The 19,245-nt window shown below is 29.1% G+C and overlaps 10 protein-coding genes across 12 annotated transcripts; 4 read left to right on the top strand and 6 right to left on the bottom strand.

Annotated features, from left to right (window-relative positions):
* Positions 1-853: 853 nt before the first annotated feature.
* On the bottom strand, positions 854-3,259 carry LOC124493021 (solute carrier family 35 member C2). 2 transcript variants are annotated; one of them, XM_075733526.1, is made up of 6 exons: positions 2,912-3,259; positions 2,415-2,806; positions 2,072-2,359; positions 1,828-2,002; positions 1,332-1,748; positions 854-1,268 (listed from the first exon to the last, which is right to left on the bottom strand). In XM_075733526.1, exons 2-6 carry the CDS (start codon positions 2,523-2,525, stop codon positions 1,042-1,044), a joined length of 1,218 nt encoding a protein of 405 aa, XP_075589641.1. In that variant the 5' UTR covers positions 2,526-2,806; positions 2,912-3,259; the 3' UTR covers positions 854-1,041. The 2 variants fall into 2 exon arrangements, with proteins under 2 accessions (XP_075589641.1, XP_046912015.2); XM_047056059.2 differs by having other exon boundaries at positions 1,834-2,002; positions 2,415-3,255.
* A 536-nt stretch (positions 3,260-3,795) lies between these two features.
* LOC124491682 (F-box only protein 8-like) lies at positions 3,796-5,552 on the bottom strand. The gene is made up of 3 exons (XM_047054367.2): positions 5,070-5,552; positions 4,741-5,000; positions 3,796-4,667 (listed from the first exon to the last, which is right to left on the bottom strand). The coding sequence occupies exons 1-3, from the start codon at positions 5,149-5,151 to the stop codon at positions 3,999-4,001; spliced, it is 1,011 nt and encodes a 336-aa protein (XP_046910323.2). The 5' UTR covers positions 5,152-5,552; the 3' UTR covers positions 3,796-3,998.
* A 76-nt stretch (positions 5,553-5,628) lies between these two features.
* Snp (Snipper) lies at positions 5,629-6,803 on the top strand. Its single transcript, XM_047056223.2, has 4 exons — positions 5,629-5,727; positions 5,802-6,027; positions 6,090-6,381; positions 6,445-6,803. Coding segments are annotated over exons 1-4 (801 nt in total). The 5' UTR covers positions 5,629-5,725; the 3' UTR covers positions 6,726-6,803.
* LOC124493146 (uncharacterized) lies at positions 6,796-9,109 on the top strand. Its single transcript, XM_047056221.2, has 2 exons — positions 6,796-7,908; positions 7,984-9,109. The coding sequence occupies exons 1-2, from the start codon at positions 6,927-6,929 to the stop codon at positions 8,994-8,996; spliced, it is 1,995 nt and encodes a 664-aa protein (XP_046912177.2). The 5' UTR covers positions 6,796-6,926; the 3' UTR covers positions 8,997-9,109.
* On the bottom strand, positions 8,919-10,933 carry Mocs1 (Molybdenum cofactor synthesis 1). The gene is made up of 3 exons (XM_047056222.2): positions 10,655-10,933; positions 9,677-10,588; positions 8,919-9,568 (listed from the first exon to the last, which is right to left on the bottom strand). Exons 1-3 carry the CDS (start codon positions 10,869-10,871, stop codon positions 9,048-9,050), a joined length of 1,650 nt encoding a protein of 549 aa, XP_046912178.1. The 5' UTR covers positions 10,872-10,933; the 3' UTR covers positions 8,919-9,047.
* Positions 10,934-11,048: 115 nt separating this feature from the next.
* On the bottom strand, positions 11,049-12,529 carry tko (30S ribosomal protein S12 technical knockout). The gene is made up of 3 exons (XM_047056226.2): positions 12,304-12,529; positions 11,440-12,240; positions 11,049-11,372 (listed from the first exon to the last, which is right to left on the bottom strand). The coding sequence occupies exons 1-2, from the start codon at positions 12,401-12,403 to the stop codon at positions 11,750-11,752; spliced, it is 591 nt and encodes a 196-aa protein (XP_046912182.2). The 5' UTR covers positions 12,404-12,529; the 3' UTR covers positions 11,049-11,372; positions 11,440-11,749.
* A 93-nt stretch (positions 12,530-12,622) lies between these two features.
* On the top strand, positions 12,623-14,071 carry TfIIA-S (general transcription factor IIA subunit 2). The gene is made up of 3 exons (XM_047055197.2): positions 12,623-12,893; positions 12,952-13,056; positions 13,125-14,071. Exons 1-3 carry the CDS (start codon positions 12,822-12,824, stop codon positions 13,284-13,286), a joined length of 339 nt encoding a protein of 112 aa, XP_046911153.1. The 5' UTR covers positions 12,623-12,821; the 3' UTR covers positions 13,287-14,071.
* RpS30 (ribosomal protein S30) lies at positions 13,525-14,098 on the bottom strand. Its single transcript, XM_047055195.2, has one exon. It carries the CDS (start codon positions 14,000-14,002, stop codon positions 13,604-13,606), a length of 399 nt encoding a protein of 132 aa, XP_046911151.1. The 5' UTR covers positions 14,003-14,098; the 3' UTR covers positions 13,525-13,603.
* A 101-nt stretch (positions 14,099-14,199) lies between these two features.
* Nhe3 (Na[+]/H[+] hydrogen exchanger 3) lies at positions 14,200-18,437 on the top strand. 2 transcript variants are annotated; one of them, XM_075733424.1, is made up of 6 exons: positions 14,200-14,751; positions 14,843-15,402; positions 15,474-16,636; positions 16,714-17,270; positions 17,349-17,687; positions 18,080-18,437. In XM_075733424.1, exons 2-6 carry the CDS (start codon positions 15,044-15,046, stop codon positions 18,191-18,193), a joined length of 2,532 nt encoding a protein of 843 aa, XP_075589539.1. In that variant the 5' UTR covers positions 14,200-14,751; positions 14,843-15,043; the 3' UTR covers positions 18,194-18,437. The 2 variants fall into 2 exon arrangements, with proteins under 2 accessions (XP_075589539.1, XP_075589548.1); XM_075733433.1 differs by lacking the exon at positions 18,080-18,437 and adding an exon at positions 17,809-17,933 and having other exon boundaries at positions 14,211-14,751.
* Positions 18,373-19,133, bottom strand: ND-B15 (NADH dehydrogenase (ubiquinone) B15 subunit). Its single transcript, XM_047055196.2, has 3 exons — positions 18,934-19,133; positions 18,705-18,848; positions 18,373-18,644 (listed from the first exon to the last, which is right to left on the bottom strand). Exons 1-3 carry the CDS (start codon positions 19,075-19,077, stop codon positions 18,576-18,578), a joined length of 357 nt encoding a protein of 118 aa, XP_046911152.1. The 5' UTR covers positions 19,078-19,133; the 3' UTR covers positions 18,373-18,575.
* Between the last annotated feature and the right edge of the window lie 112 nt (positions 19,134-19,245).

The following is a 19,245-nucleotide window of genomic DNA, read 5'->3' as shown; positions in this document are numbered from 1 at the left end:
ACAAAATAACAATGTGGAAAAGAAGAAAAGAAAAGAAAAAATCCTGTTGTGAACAACATTGAATTGTATTGTGTCGTCGTGGTGGTGGTCACCAAGTAGTATATACTTTACATCATTCATTGATTTTTTTTCGGGTTTATGATGCTCTATCTGTTTTGTTTGTTTGTTTCTAATGTTCAATTGTTGTTGTTGTTGTTGTTGTTAGTTGGTTGGTTGGTTGTATTTATCAATAAATGGATTTTTATTTGTATGATTTACTCAATGACCAACTGACTGTTTTGTAATTCTTTTCTTTGTATACAATTGATTGTATGTCCGTATGTTGGTATGTATTGGACATTATTATTTTTTTTTTTTTTTTTGTTCATGTTCAATTCAGAAATACCGAAACAAACAAATCAAACGCACAAACAGATGATTGGTAATGAATAAGCAAAACTAGCATTTATATATATATTGATTGATTTCATTTCAATTTAGAAACAAACAATGAAGAAAAAAACGATGACCTGGTTAATCGCCTCCATTATGATGATGATGATGATGATTATATTGGAGAGCATTATGGCTAAAAAGAAAACAAAAATCCTTGGCATGGATTTTTTTATAGACAAAAAAACTATTCATTCACACAAATTTGTAGTGTATAAAATGTCCATTTACGGAAACATACATGGATGGCCCTGATGATGATGATGATGATGATGATGTATCTTATAGATACATCTTAAAATGGTAACAAATGATGTAATCTCGGTGGATTATTCAATTTAACAACAACAACAACAACAAATTCCAACGTCTTAATTATCGCGTGTCTGATTTACAATTGAGAAAAAAACAGCATGGATAATAAAGAATGAATAAAATTTCATTTATTTTTAAATAAAGAAAAAAAAACAAAGAAAATCTCTGTGTATAAAAAAAAATTGGTAAATAAAAAAATCCATATCAATATAATACTTTCGTATATTCAAGACATTTGATTAAATATGAAACGTGGATTTCAATCTGTTGATGTTTTTTTTCTCTTTCTCTCTCTCAGATGGATTTGGCCCCAAAAATTAGATTGTCACTGGAATCATTATTATTATTATTGTTCTTCTTGTTACCACCACAGGCAATTTTTGGAACAATATCAAAATGAATAATATCACTATTATTATCATCACCACCACCACCATTACTACCACCAAGCAATCGTTTTGATTCAATTGATTTATCATCTTTGTTGATGAATAATGTATTTTTTAACGATGAATCTATAGCTATAAATGATGAAAATTTCTTAATTTCTATATAGAAGAATTAATTAATTATGAATGAATTACCTGAATATGAATCCATCACTTTAAGCATAACATGAATAATAATGCCCATTAAACAAATGATTAATCCTATAAAGTTGGTTAAACTCATTTGATCACCATTAAAATTTACGGCTAAATATAATGTAAAAATTTCCTTGAATATACCGGCCATTGATAATGTTAAACTAGATGTATATGTTAACAATAGATATTCAGAAAATTCCATTAAAAATGCTAGAAATGAACCAATCATTATTAGATGCCAAAAATCTGGTATCATTTCCAATGTGGGAAAATCATTTTTATTCAATGTAACAGGATGATGATGATTAATATAATGTATGGCTGGTAATAATTCGAAAATTAATGCCAATGGTAATAGACCAATAATCATCCATGGTTGTATATGATACATCATATCGATTGGATGGCTTAATGCTATAATAAATAAATATAAATAAATTGAATTTAAATTTAAATTTTTTAAAAAAAAAACATCGAAAAAAAATCAACTAACACATACAACTTTCTTTACGTTGCATCAATTTCTGTGATAATGTCCATCGAAGGCCGCTAAGCATCGATGCACTAAGTACAAGTAAAAATCCATTCAATTGAAATTGTGTTGACTTATAGGTAAACATAAAGAGACCAATTGATATCAAGGATACGATGACGATTAACGATAATCGCTGGTAGGAAAAAAAGGAAATGAAATAATAAATTTCAATGATCAAACAATTAATTAATTGATAATTTACCTTTTTTTCGAGGTCTAATAATAATGCAAATGCAAGTATAAATATGATACATGTTGACTTAGTCATTGTATACAATGAGATCGTTATGAATTCAAAACTCCAATTGGAAAATCCAATATCCAATGCTGAAGCAATGCCTGGTAATGATATTCGACGAACATTATCTTTCCAATGTAAAGTAATTCTTGTTATGCCAGTTGTTTGTCGATATATCAAACGAAATAATGATGCCAACAAGAATTTGATGATCAAATGACAAACAACAATAATCAATGGATAATGGAAACGCTGTAAGAAGAATTGCATTTACAATCCATATACAAATTAATAATAATCAACTTACTTTGATAAACCATTTCTGATAGAATGTGATTCCAATTGAAAATGAATAATAAATCAAAATTAATCCAATCGTCCGTGTTATGATGAAGAATTGTCGTTCCCAATGTGACATTGTTACATTCGTAGTCGATGTTGTTGTTGTTGTCGTTGTTGTTGTCTTTTTCGATGTAATAACAAAATCAGAGAATTTTTCAAATATTTAGTGATTAAAATCAAACATTCGTTTCCTTTTTACACACATACACACACACACACAAACGCAAAACAACAACCGATTATTGAAAAATTATATATATTGATTTTATTGCCGTTGTTTTTCAGTCAACACACACACAAACACACACATCACCATCACAAATGTAAATATTAAGAAATGTTGGCAACAACAGGACTCTAAAAAAAAATCGCCAACCAACCAAAATGAAAGAAAAAAAAATGATAAGATTACACAATTGGTATATAGCAATAGAAAAAAAATTGGCAAACATTAGCAAATACTCGATTATTATATCGAGATTTAATCAAATTGGATTCATTCATTCATTCAATCGAATCAGTGAATTTATTTGATGAATATGATGATGATGATGATGATTTTTTTTTCTCATTGTTGTCGTTCACAAAAACCAAAAAACAATGGCTGTCCACCACCACCGCCAATACATGGACGACAGATGTTTTTTTTTCTGTTTTGTTTATTCACATTCAAAATTTGTGACAACATGGCACGTTTTCATTATCATTATCATCACAACAACAACAACAACAAAAAAATTATAGCTACCAACACCATACACGTTTCGGTGGTTGATAGCCAAATAGTTTCATTTTTTTGTGTTTGTGTTTATTTGTGTTTGATTATTTTGCAAACAATTTAGCCAAATAAGCAAGAAAAAATTTTTATTAGAGAAAAAAAAATCTTCAGCATGCGCATTGATATTATATTCGTAATTTGTGTGAATGAATTAACGTTATAACGTGTATTCATTCACGTTTTTTTTGCTTGTTTGTTTGTTTTGATTTTTTTTTCGTGGAACTCACAGTGTGTGTGTGTATGATAATATATTGAAGGTTATATAAAAGGGGAAATTGAAATTTCAGAATGAAAAAAAAAATTCGAACAACAATCGACAGGATGAATCTAATTTATTTTATTTAGATAATAAATGATTTCATTTGATTTGAAATACTAGATGCTCTTTTGCTAAACACACACACACACACAAAAAAATATAAATAAACAGGACACAAACATATGTGTGCTTGACCTTTACGTAATTTCAATTTTATAATTGTGATAATGATGTGTTTGTAATAGGAACCTGTTCGGTTAAATGTCGAAAAAGAGAAACAAAAAAAAAAGAGTAAAATCTGTGTGATCCGATAACAAAATTTTTTATTATTATTATCATCAATTGATTAGAAAAAACTAAATCATGAGAATGAATATGTTTTTTTTTTCATTAAAAAAATACATTAATATTGCGTAATGCATGGGTTATGTGTTTGTCTGTGTGTGTGTGTGTATGTGTGTGACTAGATTTTTTTTAGTTCAATAATAATTGGATTGGATTTATATCACTAATCAATGAATCATATGAAAACGAGGTTGTTGATGTTGTTGCTGCTGCTGCTGATGATGATGATGGTGGTGGTGGTGATGGTGATATGGGTGGATGTTTTCAAATGAATGACCCAATGATAATGATGATGATTTTTGTACCATATGATTATGATCATGACCACCATGAGCTATATGACCACGAAGATAAACATCATCATAAAGATGGCCATAGAATTCATCATCTTGTACACGTAATGCACGACGAACATTACGTATAAATTCACGTTTAGACATTTTGTTCTTAATCTGTGGATTATATAGATCAGCTGAAAGCATAATCAATGAAAAACAAAGAACATAAATCGTTTCCGATGTATGAATTATTGGTCGATTCGATGTGATTGGTTGATTACATTGAACATATCGGAAAGCAAATTTCTCGACAATTTTATGTAAATAATGATCATAACGACTTGGTACTTCTAATACAGAAAAATAATGCCGTAATGCATCCGAAAGGGTTTGATTGGAAAAATCAAATAAATTGATTAAATGATCAAGAACATCGAGATCTGATTGTATATAACGACGAATCTGTGTACGATCTAATGGTTTTGCACGAAAAAATAATTTAGCAATTTCACCGGGATCATCTTCGATAAGGTTATTTTTGAAAAAATAATTCATCCCCTATATTTTACGATGAAAATGAAAAAAAAACCAATCAAAAAATGGAAAAATCAATGTTTTTTTTTTGGTTTACCAGATGACAATCAGCATTGAACGTAACGGTAGCTTCATCCAATGTTAGATATAATTTGTGATAGGAAAAATTTAATGGTTTTTCCTTACGAAAATATATTGATGTATATGGCCATTCAGAATGACATAATGATTGCCATAGTAGATCATCACGTCCTAATTCATTCCAAACACAAGCAGCTAAACAAAGTTCAGTTGCATTTAAATTTTTCAATACATTTAAACTTAATTCTGGTGGCCATGATGCTAAATCAGGAAGTTCTAAAAAAAGGAGAAAAATTGAAATTTTTAAAAAACATTCAAATGTAACAGAAAAAAATAAATTCTTACTATCTAATTCATGATGATTTTCATTTTTTGTTGATGTATGATTATTAAAACTATTCGAAATGCTTCGCAATGTTTGTCCCATTGATTGAATTTGTCGATAGATATATTATAATTTAACAGAAAAAAAACTCAACAATAAAATCTGGTAATAAATAAATTAACTTAAAATGATGATTGAACACAATGCTGATAACCAATGGTTCGCAATGAACAATATCAATCCACCATAACGATAACAATGATGATGATGATGATGATGATGATTCTAATCAACTCAAATCAACTTGTTGTTGTTGCTGTTTTCGTAATGATAATCACCATTGGTAATAATAATTGATCAATTTGATTGTTTTAAAGTTAATTTTTCTTCTTTTTTTTCTGGCTAAATCAATAATTTTCCATAACAATTGCATGCATGTATCAAATACATATTGAGATTCAGAGAGAGAGAGAGAGAAAAAGAAAAATGAGAAAGAGAGAGTGGCATATCATGATGATGATGATGATACCAAATCACCGAGTATTCGAATAAACATAGAATTCTTTTCTCTAACGCCATCTTGATTCTATAAATTCAATTAATATGAGAATCATATGTGTGTTTGTTTATTTTGAATATTTTTTGGTTACAGAAAATTTTTCATTTTTTTTATCAAATGTAAGAATAATTTAATATCTATCTTTTAAAATTTCATTGGTTGATTAATTGATTTCTATCATTATTATTGAAAGGAATAATGTTATCAATACAATTTTCAGACAATTTAATCACCGATCTATTGATGTGAAATGGAAAATGAATGGAATGATTAAAATGGATCAATTATCACGAATGTTTTACGAATCATTTCGGTTGTTCCATACTGTTGGTGGTGGTGAACAACAAACTATTCAACAAACGTGGCCAAAAGAACAACAACAACAAAATTTTGATTATTTTCTTATTCTAGATTTTGAGGTAAATGAAATTTTTTCCCTTTTTTGAAGTGTTCAAATAATAAAGTTAATGAATTTTCATAGGCAACATGCGATAGACCACAATTAACACCGATGGAAATAATTGAATTTCCAGTGCTGAAATTTGATTGTAGAACATATGAAATTGTCGACACATTTCATCGTTATGTACGACCAACTGTTCATCCAAATCTTACATCATTCTGCATTGAATTGACTGGTATCGTACAAGATATGGTTGATGATTCCGATAGATTTTCAAAAGTTTTTAAGGATTTTCAAAAATGGTTATTGGAAACCCGATTAATCAATGATAATCAAGCACCAATTTCAAGATTTACATTCATTACATGTGGTAAGCTGATTCAAAAATGTTCATCACAAAGTGTATAAAATTTTATTATTTTATTATGTTCAGGTGATTGGGATCTGAAAAAAATATTTCCAACACAATGTAAGATATGTAATTTTGATGTACCACCATATATGAAATCATGGATAAATGTGAAAAAATCATTTGTCGATCATACGAATGAATGGCCCAAAAGTCAATCATTCATGTTGGATCGTTTAGAAATCCAACCAATTGGCCGTGCTCATTCCGGTATTGATGATTGTCATAATTTAGCACAAATCGTAAGACATTTAGCAACGCAAGGTTATATTTTTTGTAATAATTCTCGATTAAAATCAGAATGAATTGATTTATTTTTAGGAATTTAAATTGGAAAAAAAATTCAATAAAAAAAACATCCAAAAAGCCATTTTGGGTCGAAATAGTTACAGTTGTTTTTTTCTTAATCAAATTTCAAACGAAAACATTCGAAACGTGTTTCAATTGTTGATGTATTAATAATAAAAATAATAATAATTAATCATCAAGTTTTTTAGATTCAGAAAATGAACATGATTAATCCAATTATGGCCAGTACACCGGTACAGCAATCAAAATGTCGAAAATCTAACGGTGAAAATGTTATTGATAATCATGAAAAAATTGTCAAATCTTCACCATCGCAATATTTGACTCTTGAAGATGTGTTCAATGAATATCCATTGGAAAAAAATTCTATAATAGTTTCGATTTTTGCCATAATTCAGTCATATGATCCGGAAAAAGGAGTATTAATTGTTATGGATGAAACGAGAAAAGATTTTGCCATCAAATTCATCCGGCCAATTATTCATACAAGACCTCAATGTGTTTCTGTTAATCAATCCCCTCGTCTTCCCACTCGTACTGGTGATATTATTCGAATTAATAAACTATTTTTACATGAAGATTTCACCAGAACTTGTAACGTTTTCGAGGACATAGTCATTTTTGAATCATTCAAAGATGAAATTTTCAATCCATTCTTCGTAGACCAGAATGGACCAGAATTTACCGATGAAGATCGCAATAAAGTTACAGTGCTTACACATTTGAATGTTGCTTTTTTGTTGGAGGCCAATGTTCGATCTACAAGAACAAAATATCAGTATTTAGTTGATACAGCATTTCAGGTATTGTGTAAATTTAAATACGATAATCGTATTATTCTTGCCTGCTGGAATGGCTGTCCATTCGAAGATTATCCATGTATGCAATTGATTAAAGTCAGACAAATCATTGATACATTGAATGGAAGTGAATCAAAACCAAATGTTTATAGTGAAGAATTTATTCGAAAAATTTACGACCAACATGGAATTGTATTCATTTCTGTATATGGAATTCATCGTGTTGTTGCTACTGCTCTGAAACCGTTAGATTTTATCGTCGTTTATAATTTGTTAATCAAATCTGATAATTTTTATTATGCTAAACATTCATTTATTATTTTTGATGGTCTCAATTATGGTCGTTGTATTCGTTTGGTTGATGAAAATTCAGAATTAGGTAAGTTTAATTTGGCCAAAAAAAAATCTGAATTTTAATCTTTATCTTTTTTTTGGTTTATTCATCTAAAAAAAGCGATTGCATTGAAAACACAAATCGAAAAGAAATGTGTACTAGGAGAAACTCTTGATCAAGAAAATCGGCTCGATCATTCATTATCACAAATAATTGAAATTTCTAGCGATAATATCGACCAAGAATGTTCACCGGCCAAACGGAAGAAGCACAATGGAAATACTGATCAACAGAGCTTAACATCATTTTATTTTTCAAATACATTGGATGATTCAATACTTGGATCCGATATCAATAATGTACCATGTCCACATTATGAATATACAAAATATCAAAAAGAAATTATTTATCGTCATTTTTATTCACAAAAAAATGTTCGTTCATCATTTATTCGTTTGAATTCATTCGCCGAGCTTATTGAACGTGAAAAAGCAGAAAATCAATTTTTTCTTATCGATGCTAAATTTCATAGTTTAACATTATATAGTCAAGATTGTTATAACATTTTTGAATCAATGTCTTCACTTCGTAAATATGCTTGCCTGGTTTTTTGCATTGAAAATGGATGTGAATATCGTGATTCATTTGAATCATTTCTAATGAAATCTTCTGATTGGTTGACCGAAAAAGATCAACAATTAGTATGTATCAATCATGAATCGTCAAACAATGCAAATACTGCCTCATCAAGTAATATGGAGTGTTTAAAATGTCCAAAATGTCATAAACAAAACATAATTCTATGTTTGGATTTCATCATTATATTACAAGACTATGATAATGGTTTAATTTTATCACGATTGACCGGAATCGATGCAAACGTATTTTTCAATTGTTCAACATATGAACTTTGTCAAGGAGCATCATCACCATTATTGGAACAAATTGCTGCCTTTTTTAAACACACTTTTCATATGACTAATGAACAAACAGAATGTTCAAGAAAAATTACATGGACATTGACTATGAATGATTATGAAACAACCGAACAAAGTGAATTTCACGTGATTGACGTTTCCATAATGAATCAGGATTTTTCTTGTGGAATATCAACAAAAAATACAACAATTTAAGATAACCAACTTTTGTTTTTTCTTAAAGATAATGATGATAATGTATTTTAATTATACACGATTAAAATCACCGGATTTTCCACCAGTTTTAGCCATTAGGCAACAATCTCTAATTACAATTGATTTGTTCAATGCTTTACACATATCATAAATGGTTAATGAAGCAATCGAAACGGCCATTAATGCTTCCATTTCGACACCGGTTTTCCATGTTGTTTCACAGATGCTTTCGACAATGATTTCTTCATTTGAATAATCCAAATGAAATTGTACATCAACCCGGTCTAATGGACATTGATGGCATAATGGTATTAGATTACTAGTGGATTTTGCTGCCATTATTCCGGCAATTTTAGCCACTGTCAATACATTTCCTTTACCGATTTGATTGTATTCAATTTTATTCATAACATCGCTGCCGATTTCGATTCGTGCACGTGCACGTGCTATTCTTCGTGTAGAAGACTTTTCACCTACATTTACCATTTTAACTTGTCCATCATTTGGATCAATGTGAGTGAAATTTTTATCATTCGAAGACGACGATAATGTGGAAAGAAATTTTCGTTGATCTTTTTTTGGTTTTGTTTTGAACAGTATAATTTAATTTAACGAAAACAAAATAAAATAAGAAAACAAAATAACAGCAAAATAAATAACGGATTTTTAAAATCACCCACCTATCAATATCATTGGCCGATTGGTATTATCTTTGGCAATGTTCAATGCACCGGAATGTTGTTTTTTCTTTCGTTTCACGGCTTCACGTATCAATACATCGATTTCGTCATCATTTAAACCATTATGAATGGCTTGTTTCAATGATAATTCATCCTTACCAAATAGACAAACTTTTAAATGTCCATCAGCTGTTAAACGTACACGATTACAACCGGCGCAGAATGCATTGGTCATTGAATTAATGAATCCAATTGTACCGACATAGCCTTGAACTTGATATAATACAGCTGTATCATGTATTGTACGTAATGGAAGACGTTCAACATTGAATCGTGATTGAATTCGATTGATTAATTGTTTGAAACTAATCATTTTATCTGGATGCCAACGATTACCATCGAATGGCATATATTCAATGAAACGAATTTCTAAATTAGAATCTTTAGTCAACTGGATAAAATCTTCAATTTCATCATCATTAAGGCCTTGTATGGGTACAAAATTAATTTTAACCGAATCATAATCATCACGTAAAGCTGCTTCAATTGATTTGATTACTTTGGCAAGACCATTTCGACGTGTAATTAATTGAAATCGATCAGAATTCAATGTATCTAAACTAATATTCACAGAATCAAGACCAGCCTGGCGAAGCATTGAACTATAACGTGCGAATAGAATTCCATTGGTTGTGATGGAAATTTTTTCCAATCCATTTGATTTTAATTTCGAAACATTCTGTATGATATCGATAATATCATTACGAATTAATGGTTCACCACCGGTAAAACGAATTTTTTTCGTACCAAATCGATGAACAAATAAATTTGCCATACGATAAATTTCTTCATTATTCAAGAGATTAGATTTAGGTGAAAGTTGTACACCTTCTTCGGGCATACAATAAAGACCTATATAAATAGTGAAATTTTTCATTTACCAAAAAAAAATCAGAAAAAAACTCAAAAGTATCTTACAACGAAGATTACATCTTTCCGTTAATGAAATTCGAAGATAATCATGACGACGTCCAAATGTATCCAATAATGGTTGAAAATTAGCATCATTGTTTGTTTTTGGTTTTTGTTTCGTTAATGATGATAATGATGCTGATGATGATGATGATAATGACCGATGAAGAATCAAAGATTCTTTGGTCACATATTTCAATGATGTACGAAAAGGCGTCATCATTTTATAAATATATCAATCACATCGATGATCTCGAAACACAGACATATGTACACAGCGACTGTGACAATAGAAATCGTGATTTTTATCAAATCAATGATTTCATTGATCACAAGATATTTGGGCTTTTAAAAACCAAAAAAAAAAAAAAAAAAGAAAAGACTAGGTAAACTCGATGTGTGAATAGGAAAAAAAATTATTCCATTTATTTTCAAATTATTTGATCATTATTTTCGTTTTTATAATGATAAAAATATTCCTATCAAAAAAAAAAATGCCTAACGTAATCTTCTGGCTTCACGTTCCGATTCCAATAGGGTAAGAATATCACCCTCACGAACTGGTCCTTTAACATTTCGTATGATTGAACGATATGATTCATCCAAAAATTCTACACGAACTTGTGTACATTGTCCTTGTGAGCCAGTACGACCCAAAACTTTTGATACTTTAGCCAAACGAATTTTATCCATGTTCATTCAATTTAAATTGTTTGTTTTGTGACTATAAAAATGTATAGAATAACTTGATCATAGCATTAACAGAATTATTGGGAAAAAAATTTACTTACTTTGGTTTCAAAAATTTGGAATAATTTCAAGAAACAAAATAATGAAAAAACAAATACAATGCCAGCACACGTTTAGAAATATAAAGAAAAAGAACGAAAGAAAAAACGTGTACTCGCGGAAGTATTGTTGGCAACTAGAAAACCATTCATAAACAATGTGTATATAGTTGAATTAAAAAACAAAAAAAATTTGCAATTTTCAAATTAAATGATTTTTTTTTATTTACAAAATAAACATTAAACAATTCATCTATTGATTGCTAACAATAATAAATATAAACATCAACATTATTTTTTTGTAGATGATGATCTATTTATTTTTAGTAACATGAGCACAATCATATGCACCACGAATGACACGAATCTTCAAACCGGGAACATCACGTACCCGTTTCTTTTGTACTAAAACAACACTATGTTCTTGTAGATTATGTCCTTCACCTGGTACAAATGCTGTAACCTCTTTGCCATTTGATAATCGTAATAGTACACATTTACGATTAGCTGAATTTGGTTTTTTTGGCTTACGAATCAATGTTTTCAACACTACACCACGCATCTGTTGTCGATTATCTAATGGATGTCGTCGTACATGTCTTTCTTTAGGTCCAGCTTTATGAATACGTAATAGAAATCGTTCTTCTTCCCAATCTTCTCGTGTACCAACAAATGGATGCGAATGAATTTCAACAAATTTTTGCTGTCCCTGATTCGATGCTGTGTTTACGGACGTTGTTTTCTGACCATGAAAAGATTCGATCATTAATGAACGTTTTATAAGTTCAAACCTGTTTGTTATTACTGTAAAATGTGTTTATTTAAAATGGTTGCATCATTTAAAATGACAAAATCAAAGATACATACAATTTAGATTCGATTCTGGAAAATGATTCAAACTTGAACATTTTGGAAGAAAAAATTTCGAGCCAATCACACTAAAACCATTCCATAATGATCGAAACATGATGTTATAATTTGAATTCAATATTTATGTGAGTAATATCCCAACAATCGATGGATAATTTTTTCCAGTTGAAAAAAAAATTGATGCAAAGAATCTCGAATTAAAGTGAAAAAAAAATCACATGTAAAAATTTGATATAACGTTTTTTATGAACGTATCGTGGATTTTTTTTTCATTGTTTTTATGCATTTCATTGCGATCATCATTTCGTTTGTTTTGTTTTGTTTTTTTTTTATATGTGACAAAATAAATCAACAGCAAATTGTTGAATTTTTTTTCGCTTCTCATTATCAAAACGAAAACAAACAATGCAATAGATATTACTGTAAAATTAGTTCTGAAATTTTTAAAACAAATTTTCTATAGAAAATAATTATAATTTCTATATTCAAATCAATTTTGTTTTAACGATTCAAAAATGAGTTATCAATTATATCGAAATACCACGATTGGTAATACATTACAAGAAACATTGGATGAATTTGTTCAGGTAATTGGATTGTTGAATTGATTCTAATTTTTTTTTGCTAATTTTCATACTAATTCAGTCTGGACAGGTTAGCCCTCAATTGGCCCAAAAGGTTTTATTACATTTTGATAAAGCCATTAATGCTGCATTTTCTACTCGTGTTAGATCTCGATTAACATTTAAGGTAAGTTGTTTCGATTTTTTTTCTCCCATTCTCATTAAATTTAAAAAATTTTTTGAAAAAAAAATCAGGCAGGACATTTAAAAACATATCGTTATTGTGATAATGTATGGACAATTGTATTGAAAGATGCTGAATTTCGTGAAACAACAGAATTGATTAAAATCGATAAGGTTAAAATTGTCGCTTGTGATGGTAAAAATACACAACAACAACAATCAAAAGAAGATTAATTTCTTCTACTACTACTTCGTTAACAAGTGGGGGAAACAAAAAATTCAAAATGGATGAATTGCATTTTGAATGGCAATGATTCCATCACTTGAAAAAAAATTTGTCTATCTTTCAACCTTTTTTTCTTATGCAAATCACATTCGATGTGTATGTATTCAAAATGCTGTAAAATTTACAAAAAAAAATTTCATTTTTGTTCTCAAATTTCATTAAATATTAAAACACAATCATAATACGTTTTTGTTTTTTTTTGATTAAAAAATTTTTTTATTCAATCAATTTTTGAAGAAAAAAAGAAAATGACAATCATTTTTAATTAGGCATTAGCATTAGGTCCACGTTTACGTCCTGGAACACGTACAGCATTGACAAATCGTCGATTATATTGTAAACGACGTTTAGCACGACCAGTAGGTTTCTTTTTCTTTTCTTGTTTATCAACTTTAGGTGTTTGTGCACGTACTTTACCGGCACGAGCCAATGAACCATGAACTTTACCACCCAATAATCGTAGATTTAATTCAATATTCGTACCATTTGTCAAACAATCGACAATACGTTCATCATCATCCAATGCATGTCCATTATGATAGAGGATTTGTTCTTCAGCTGGAATCTGATGAAGTTGTTCAATTTTTTGTTTCAATCCATAAACAAAATCATCATTGGAACATTCGACCACATGGGTACCTTGATGGCGGATGAAAATTTGCATTTTGATATCAAAATTTGAAACAAAAAAGGGAAAAAAACAAATTCGAATTCACACACACGAGTCACAACAAACACAGCGAAAGAAAGACGGAAGTTTAGCTTTGCGTGTGTGTGTGAGCATGTTTGCTCACTATTTCAACCCATTTATAAAACTATTTTAACAAATCGATTACTTATCGCCATCTATTGTAACAAATTAGAAGTAAACATATTTTTTTTTTCTCATGAATTATTTCGTTGTCGTCGTCGTCGTCGTCGTCGTCGTTGTTTTTGTTTCTATATATCTCATATTTTTTTTCGGCAAAAATATCTCATGATCCAAAAGCACAATATTAAATTGGTTTTTGGTGCATACGGCTTTGATCTTGTTTTTGTTGTTGTTGTTGTTGTTGTTCATGTGTGTATGCTTCACCATTTTTTTTCTATAATTTTCTTCAACAACAACAAGGCACCGTTTTTTTTTATTGTCGTCGTCAACAACAAGAAAAATTTTTTTTTTTTTTTATTTCGTTCCCCCTTTTTGATTCACAATATAAAAAAAATTGTAGTCGCGTCATCGTTTGGCAAACACCAATACATATTGTCATTGTCATCTGATGTAAATAATGTAAATTTCAACACTTTGATGATTCATTGATTGATTGATTATAGTACGAAATATAGATAGATTATTATATAATTATCATCATCATAATCAAATACGCTGATTGTTTATTGTGATAATAAAAATATTTCTTGTTATTATTATTGGTAAGTTATCAATTTGTTTTTTTTTTTTTTTTTTTGACAATATGTTTATTTTCCCGTTCGATTCGTTTTTTTTCTCGCCATTTCTAAATAGTTATTTCAATTTATTTTGTGGTATTTCATCTCTTTTTCTCTCTATCTCTATCACTAACTAACTCATCAACAAACGTCGTAAATAAAAAATGTTACAAATTTGTCATAATAAAACTATTCGAAAGTGATATATTTGAATGTGTCGAATGTATAATTTATTCGTGATCATCTTTAAACAAAAACAACAAAACAAAACAAAAAAATGAAATTCAACATTATGCCATTTTCAAGATCAATAACAACAACAAGATCATGGCTACGATATGTTCATCATTTATTCATTCTAATCATTGGTTTTATTATTGGTGTACAAACATCAGAATTTTTAGTCATACGACAAGATCAAAAAGCACGTGAAATACATCGTTTAGATTCATTGAATTTATTATCATATGTAACCATTATGATCATTATTGTTTGTACCGTATGGTTATTCAAACATAAACGTGTTCGATTTTTGCATGATTTCTTTCATGAAACTGGTCTGGCCATTATTTATGGATTAATTGTTGGTGCAATAATTCGTTATAGTGGTTCGGATACAAAAGTTTCACAATTAAGGTTAGATATAAAAAAAAATTTTTAACAAACTCATGATCGCTTGAATCTATTTTTTTTCCTAAAAAAAACAGAGTCAGTCCAAAAGATGAAACAGTGAATTTAACTTCGGATGCACCACCCGATATGTTATGGATAACATTTGATGTGCCGAAATTTGTATGGAATTTACCACTTCATTATAAAATAACCATGAGTAATGAAACCAGCTCGACTGAACAACGATCATATGCATATGTATTTAAAGGAGAATTATTCAATCCAAAAACCGATTCAACAATGCCACAGAATCAACATTTCTCTGAAAAAGCAACATTTGATCCGGAAATATTTTTCAATCTTATATTACCGGTTATTGTATTCAATGCCGGATATTCGTTGAAGAAGAAATCTTTCTTTCGAAATTTAGGCGCCATTATTGTATATGCATTTATTGGAACGACAATCTCATGTTTTGTTGTCGGTCTAGTTCTTTATATGGTCAAATATTTGATGCCAATCACTATGAAAGAATTCAATTTTACTGATTGTCTTTATTTTGGTGCTATCATTTCAGCTACTGATCCTGTAACCGTTTTGGCTATATTTACCGATCTACGTGTTGATGTCAAATTGAATGCATTAGTTTTTGGTGAATCAATTTTTAATGATGTTGTTTCTATTGTATTGGCCAGTTTGATTGAAAAATTCAAGGAACATATTTCATCCGGATTTTTCTTTGCAATATCAAATGCTGCAACATATTTCTTAAACATATTCTTCTTTTCATTGATACAAGGTGCATTTTTTGGTTGCATTACAGCATTGCTTACGAAACATACACGTCTTTATGATCATCCATTATTGGAAAGTTCACTATTCTTATTGATGTCTTATGCAAGTTTTCTTCTTGCTGAAGTTCTTGAATTATCTGGTATTGTTTCCGTATTATTCTGTGGAATATGTCAAGCACATTATACGTATAATAATTTAAGTCAAGAATCAAGAATACGAACAAAATCATTATTTGCTATGGCTAATTTTATTGCCGAAAATTTTATATTTGCTTATATTGGTGTTTCAATGTTTACATTTCCACAACATTTATGGAACACAGGATTCATATTGACCACATTTGTTGCTATAATAATAGGACGTGCTCTCAATATATATCCATTGAGCTATCTATTGAATTTAGGCCGTACGAACAAAATTCCTACCGAATTTCAACATATTCTATTCTTTTCTGGCCTACGAGGTTGGTGTTTGATTTTTCTCATTTTTTTTTATTTTTTTTCTGAAAATTAATGTAATGATCCATTACTTTTCCCACAGGTGCAATGGCATTCGCATTGGCCATTCGAAATACATTGACAGCACCACGTCGTTTAATGTTGACGGCAACATCGATGATTTCAATAATTTCAATTATATTCTGTGGCTGTACCATACAACCATTATTGCATTATTTTCAAATATCAACCAATGTTGATGAATCTCATCCTAATGATGATGTTCAAGGAACATCTAATAGTCAACAACAACAACCATCATCACAAGGTTTTAATGGTCTTCGTCAAAGATCTGGATCATTTTCTAGTGAATTGATTACACCGACTGATGATATATCAATTTCTAATCATAATCAAATAACAAATAATCGAAATCATATGGATCATCAAAATGCATATGAAAAAGCATGGCTAGTACGTAAATGGTATAATTTCGATGTAAATTTCATGAAACCATTATTAACACATTCACGGCCATCATTGATGGAAACGATGCCGCAATTTTGTTTACCAATATCTCGTTTATTAACATCGACACAACAATTAAATGATAAAGATGAATTTCTAGGAACTGAAACCACTCATTCAGATAATCAAAAGGTTTAATTTAATTCCTTATTTAAACATTTCATACTGGTATCAATTGAATTTATTGTTTTTTCATTCAAATATGTTTAGATGGATATAATGTTTTTGAATAATGAATTACATCAGAATCATGAGGAAACAAAATTAGATCCATATTCACAACGAAGAAATTATTTTGATTATAATCAATTACAAAGTAACAACAATAATAATAATAATAATACGAGTAACGGTAACAACAATAATCTTTTTACTAATAATAATTCTATACCAACTACTACGACGGTAGCTGAAATCATTCCAAAAACATTGAATGTTCAACAAAAACAATCACCATCGTCGTCATCATCATCAGCAACAACAATGAATAAAAATCGAAATAAATCTCCCATAAATTCAACGAATCGAATTTCATTCACAGATTCTTCGGTGCGTATATAATTTCACATAGTTAAATTATTATTATATTTTTGCATCAAAAAAAAAAATTCAATTCCTTATCCTCATTCAATTTATATCAATATTTAATTTTCATTTTGTTTTTTTTTAGTCACGAAAATTTTTATTTGACGATGATAATGATTTCATTTCGTAGACGAATTATACATAGACGATGTTATTATATCATATATATTATATTTATTAATAATAGAAAATTGGTGATATTTTTATCAATTTGTTTGTTTGTTTGTTTGTTTGTTTATTTGTTCCTTCTTCTGCTTGCTTGCTTGCTTGATTGATTGGTTGTTTCAATATTTTATATATATCAAGATTTGCAAGAAAAAAAAATTCAAATTGAATAAAAATTTATTCCCACATAGGATAATGTTATTATGTCGACAATGGAAATGACCAGTTCTTTGGTCACAACAACGACAACGGCAACAAGTGTTGTATTGAATCCAGAACCATTATTGAAACATCTTCGAAAATAAATCACACACCTATACACACACACACACACACACATTCATTGCTAAGTCATTAATTGTTTCTCGGAATAATTTTATTTTTATTTTTATTTTTTTAATTTTTTTTTTTTTTTTGATCATTTGTTTTCCTTGTCCTTGTTGCTCTGTTATACATAAATATTGCATTTATTCAATGATTTCTATTTCTATATATTTAAAAAATTTTATTTTTGAAAAAAAAAACAAAAATAAAAACTTATTCAAGAAATTAGTGAGAAAGAAAAAAAGTTTGATTTAATCAATTTATAATTGATCACACCAACATATGATACATCATTATTTAATGGCTAAACATGGCAAGAAAATAGGCTAAATTGTTTTATTATGTATTTTTTTTAAATTTTATTTAAATTCTTCGAAATTCTCGTCTTTCATATGGAATTGCACCAGTACGGCAATCAGCATTAACTTCTTGCTACAAGAAAAAAAATAAATAGAATTTAGAATAATCCATATAAATTTGTTTTACACTAACCATGTAACCAGTTAAACGATAAGCCATTAAAACAATTGGTATGTATGAAACAAAACTCCATTTCCAGAATCCTCTCCAATTTGGTTTCCAATGTTCATAAATTGATGCACGCATAGCCGAATATCGACTAATGGCAGGATCGAGCTATCAATGGTTATCGGATCAATTTTTTTTTTGTTTAAATTAGAAATGATAAGAAATTAATGTGAATGACAAAATAAAAATTTACCAATTCAATATGTTGTTGCATACGATATGGATTGTAATTGATTCGATTAAATTCCTGTTGAAGTCGATGACGAATCTCTCGACGTTTCATAATTTTTTCAATTTCTTCGGGACTTTCCCAATATTGTTTTTTTCCGTCGGCCATTTTTTCTTTGTTTGTTTGCAAAAAGAAAATTATAATATACAAAAAAAAATTCTTATACAAAAATCAGATCTTCAGCCGATCATCCAAAACACAATTCAATGACACAATCAGGTGACGAGCGAAACTATCGATTATGCCCCCCCCCCAAAAAAAAAAATTCGAATGGAA

This window comes from Dermatophagoides farinae, chromosome 1 (assembly GCF_024713945.1).
Source record: "Dermatophagoides farinae isolate YC_2012a chromosome 1, ASM2471394v1, whole genome shotgun sequence".
In the NCBI taxonomy this organism is placed as follows: domain Eukaryota; kingdom Metazoa; phylum Arthropoda; class Arachnida; order Sarcoptiformes; family Pyroglyphidae; genus Dermatophagoides; species Dermatophagoides farinae.
Note: the sequence above shows the minus strand (reverse complement) of the source record. Positions and strands in the feature narration are given on the sequence as shown.

Coding starts and splice junctions, on each gene's coding strand:
- LOC124493021 (XM_075733526.1), bottom strand. CDS start 2,525: ATGTCACATTGGGAACGACAATTCTTCATCATAACACGGACGATTGGA. Junction 2,360..2,414: donor ATCAGAAATGGTTTATCAAA/GTAAGTTGATTA, acceptor TTCTTCTTACAG/CGTTTCCATTATCCATTGAT. Junction 1,269..1,331: donor AGTGATGGATTCATATTCAG/GTAATTCATTCA, acceptor CATCATTTATAG/CTATAGATTCATCGTTAAAA.
- LOC124491682 (XM_047054367.2), bottom strand. CDS start 5,151: ATGGGACAAACATTGCGAAGCATTTCGAATAGTTTTAATAATCATACA. Junction 5,001..5,069: donor AAATCATCATGAATTAGATA/GTAAGAATTTAT, acceptor TCCTTTTTTTAG/AACTTCCTGATTTAGCATCA. Junction 4,668..4,740: donor TCAATGCTGATTGTCATCTG/GTAAACCAAAAA, acceptor CGTAAAATATAG/GGGATGAATTATTTTTTCAA.
- Snp (XM_047056223.2), top strand. Junction 6,028..6,089: donor TTCTTATTCTAGATTTTGAG/GTAAATGAAATT, acceptor GAATTTTCATAG/GCAACATGCGATAGACCACA. Junction 6,382..6,444: donor ATTTACATTCATTACATGTG/GTAAGCTGATTC, acceptor TATTATGTTCAG/GTGATTGGGATCTGAAAAAA.
- LOC124493146 (XM_047056221.2), top strand. CDS start 6,927: ATGAACATGATTAATCCAATTATGGCCAGTACACCGGTACAGCAATCA. Junction 7,909..7,983: donor TGATGAAAATTCAGAATTAG/GTAAGTTTAATT, acceptor ATCTAAAAAAAG/CGATTGCATTGAAAACACAA.
- Mocs1 (XM_047056222.2), bottom strand. CDS start 10,871: ATGATGACGCCTTTTCGTACATCATTGAAATATGTGACCAAAGAATCT. Junction 10,589..10,654: donor GGAAAGATGTAATCTTCGTT/GTAAGATACTTT, acceptor CTATTTATATAG/GTCTTTATTGTATGCCCGAA. Junction 9,569..9,676: donor TCGGCCAATGATATTGATAG/GTGGGTGATTTT, acceptor AACCAAAAAAAG/ATCAACGAAAATTTCTTTCC.
- tko (XM_047056226.2), bottom strand. CDS start 12,403: ATGTTTCGATCATTATGGAATGGTTTTAGTGTGATTGGCTCGAAATTT. Junction 12,241..12,303: donor TCCAGAATCGAATCTAAATT/GTATGTATCTTT, acceptor CACATTTTACAG/TAATAACAAACAGGTTTGAA.
- TfIIA-S (XM_047055197.2), top strand. CDS start 12,822: ATGAGTTATCAATTATATCGAAATACCACGATTGGTAATACATTACAA. Junction 12,894..12,951: donor CATTGGATGAATTTGTTCAG/GTAATTGGATTG, acceptor ATACTAATTCAG/TCTGGACAGGTTAGCCCTCA. Junction 13,057..13,124: donor GATCTCGATTAACATTTAAG/GTAAGTTGTTTC, acceptor AAAAAAAATCAG/GCAGGACATTTAAAAACATA.
- RpS30 (XM_047055195.2), bottom strand. CDS start 14,002: ATGCAAATTTTCATCCGCCATCAAGGTACCCATGTGGTCGAATGTTCC.
- Nhe3 (XM_075733424.1), top strand. CDS start 15,044: ATGAAATTCAACATTATGCCATTTTCAAGATCAATAACAACAACAAGA. Junction 16,637..16,713: donor ATTCTTTTCTGGCCTACGAG/GTTGGTGTTTGA, acceptor CTTTTCCCACAG/GTGCAATGGCATTCGCATTG. Junction 17,271..17,348: donor CTCATTCAGATAATCAAAAG/GTTTAATTTAAT, acceptor AAATATGTTTAG/ATGGATATAATGTTTTTGAA.
- ND-B15 (XM_047055196.2), bottom strand. CDS start 19,077: ATGGCCGACGGAAAAAAACAATATTGGGAAAGTCCCGAAGAAATTGAA. Junction 18,849..18,933: donor TGCAACAACATATTGAATTG/GTAAATTTTTAT, acceptor AACCATTGATAG/CTCGATCCTGCCATTAGTCG. Junction 18,645..18,704: donor ATCGTTTAACTGGTTACATG/GTTAGTGTAAAA, acceptor TTTTTCTTGTAG/CAAGAAGTTAATGCTGATTG.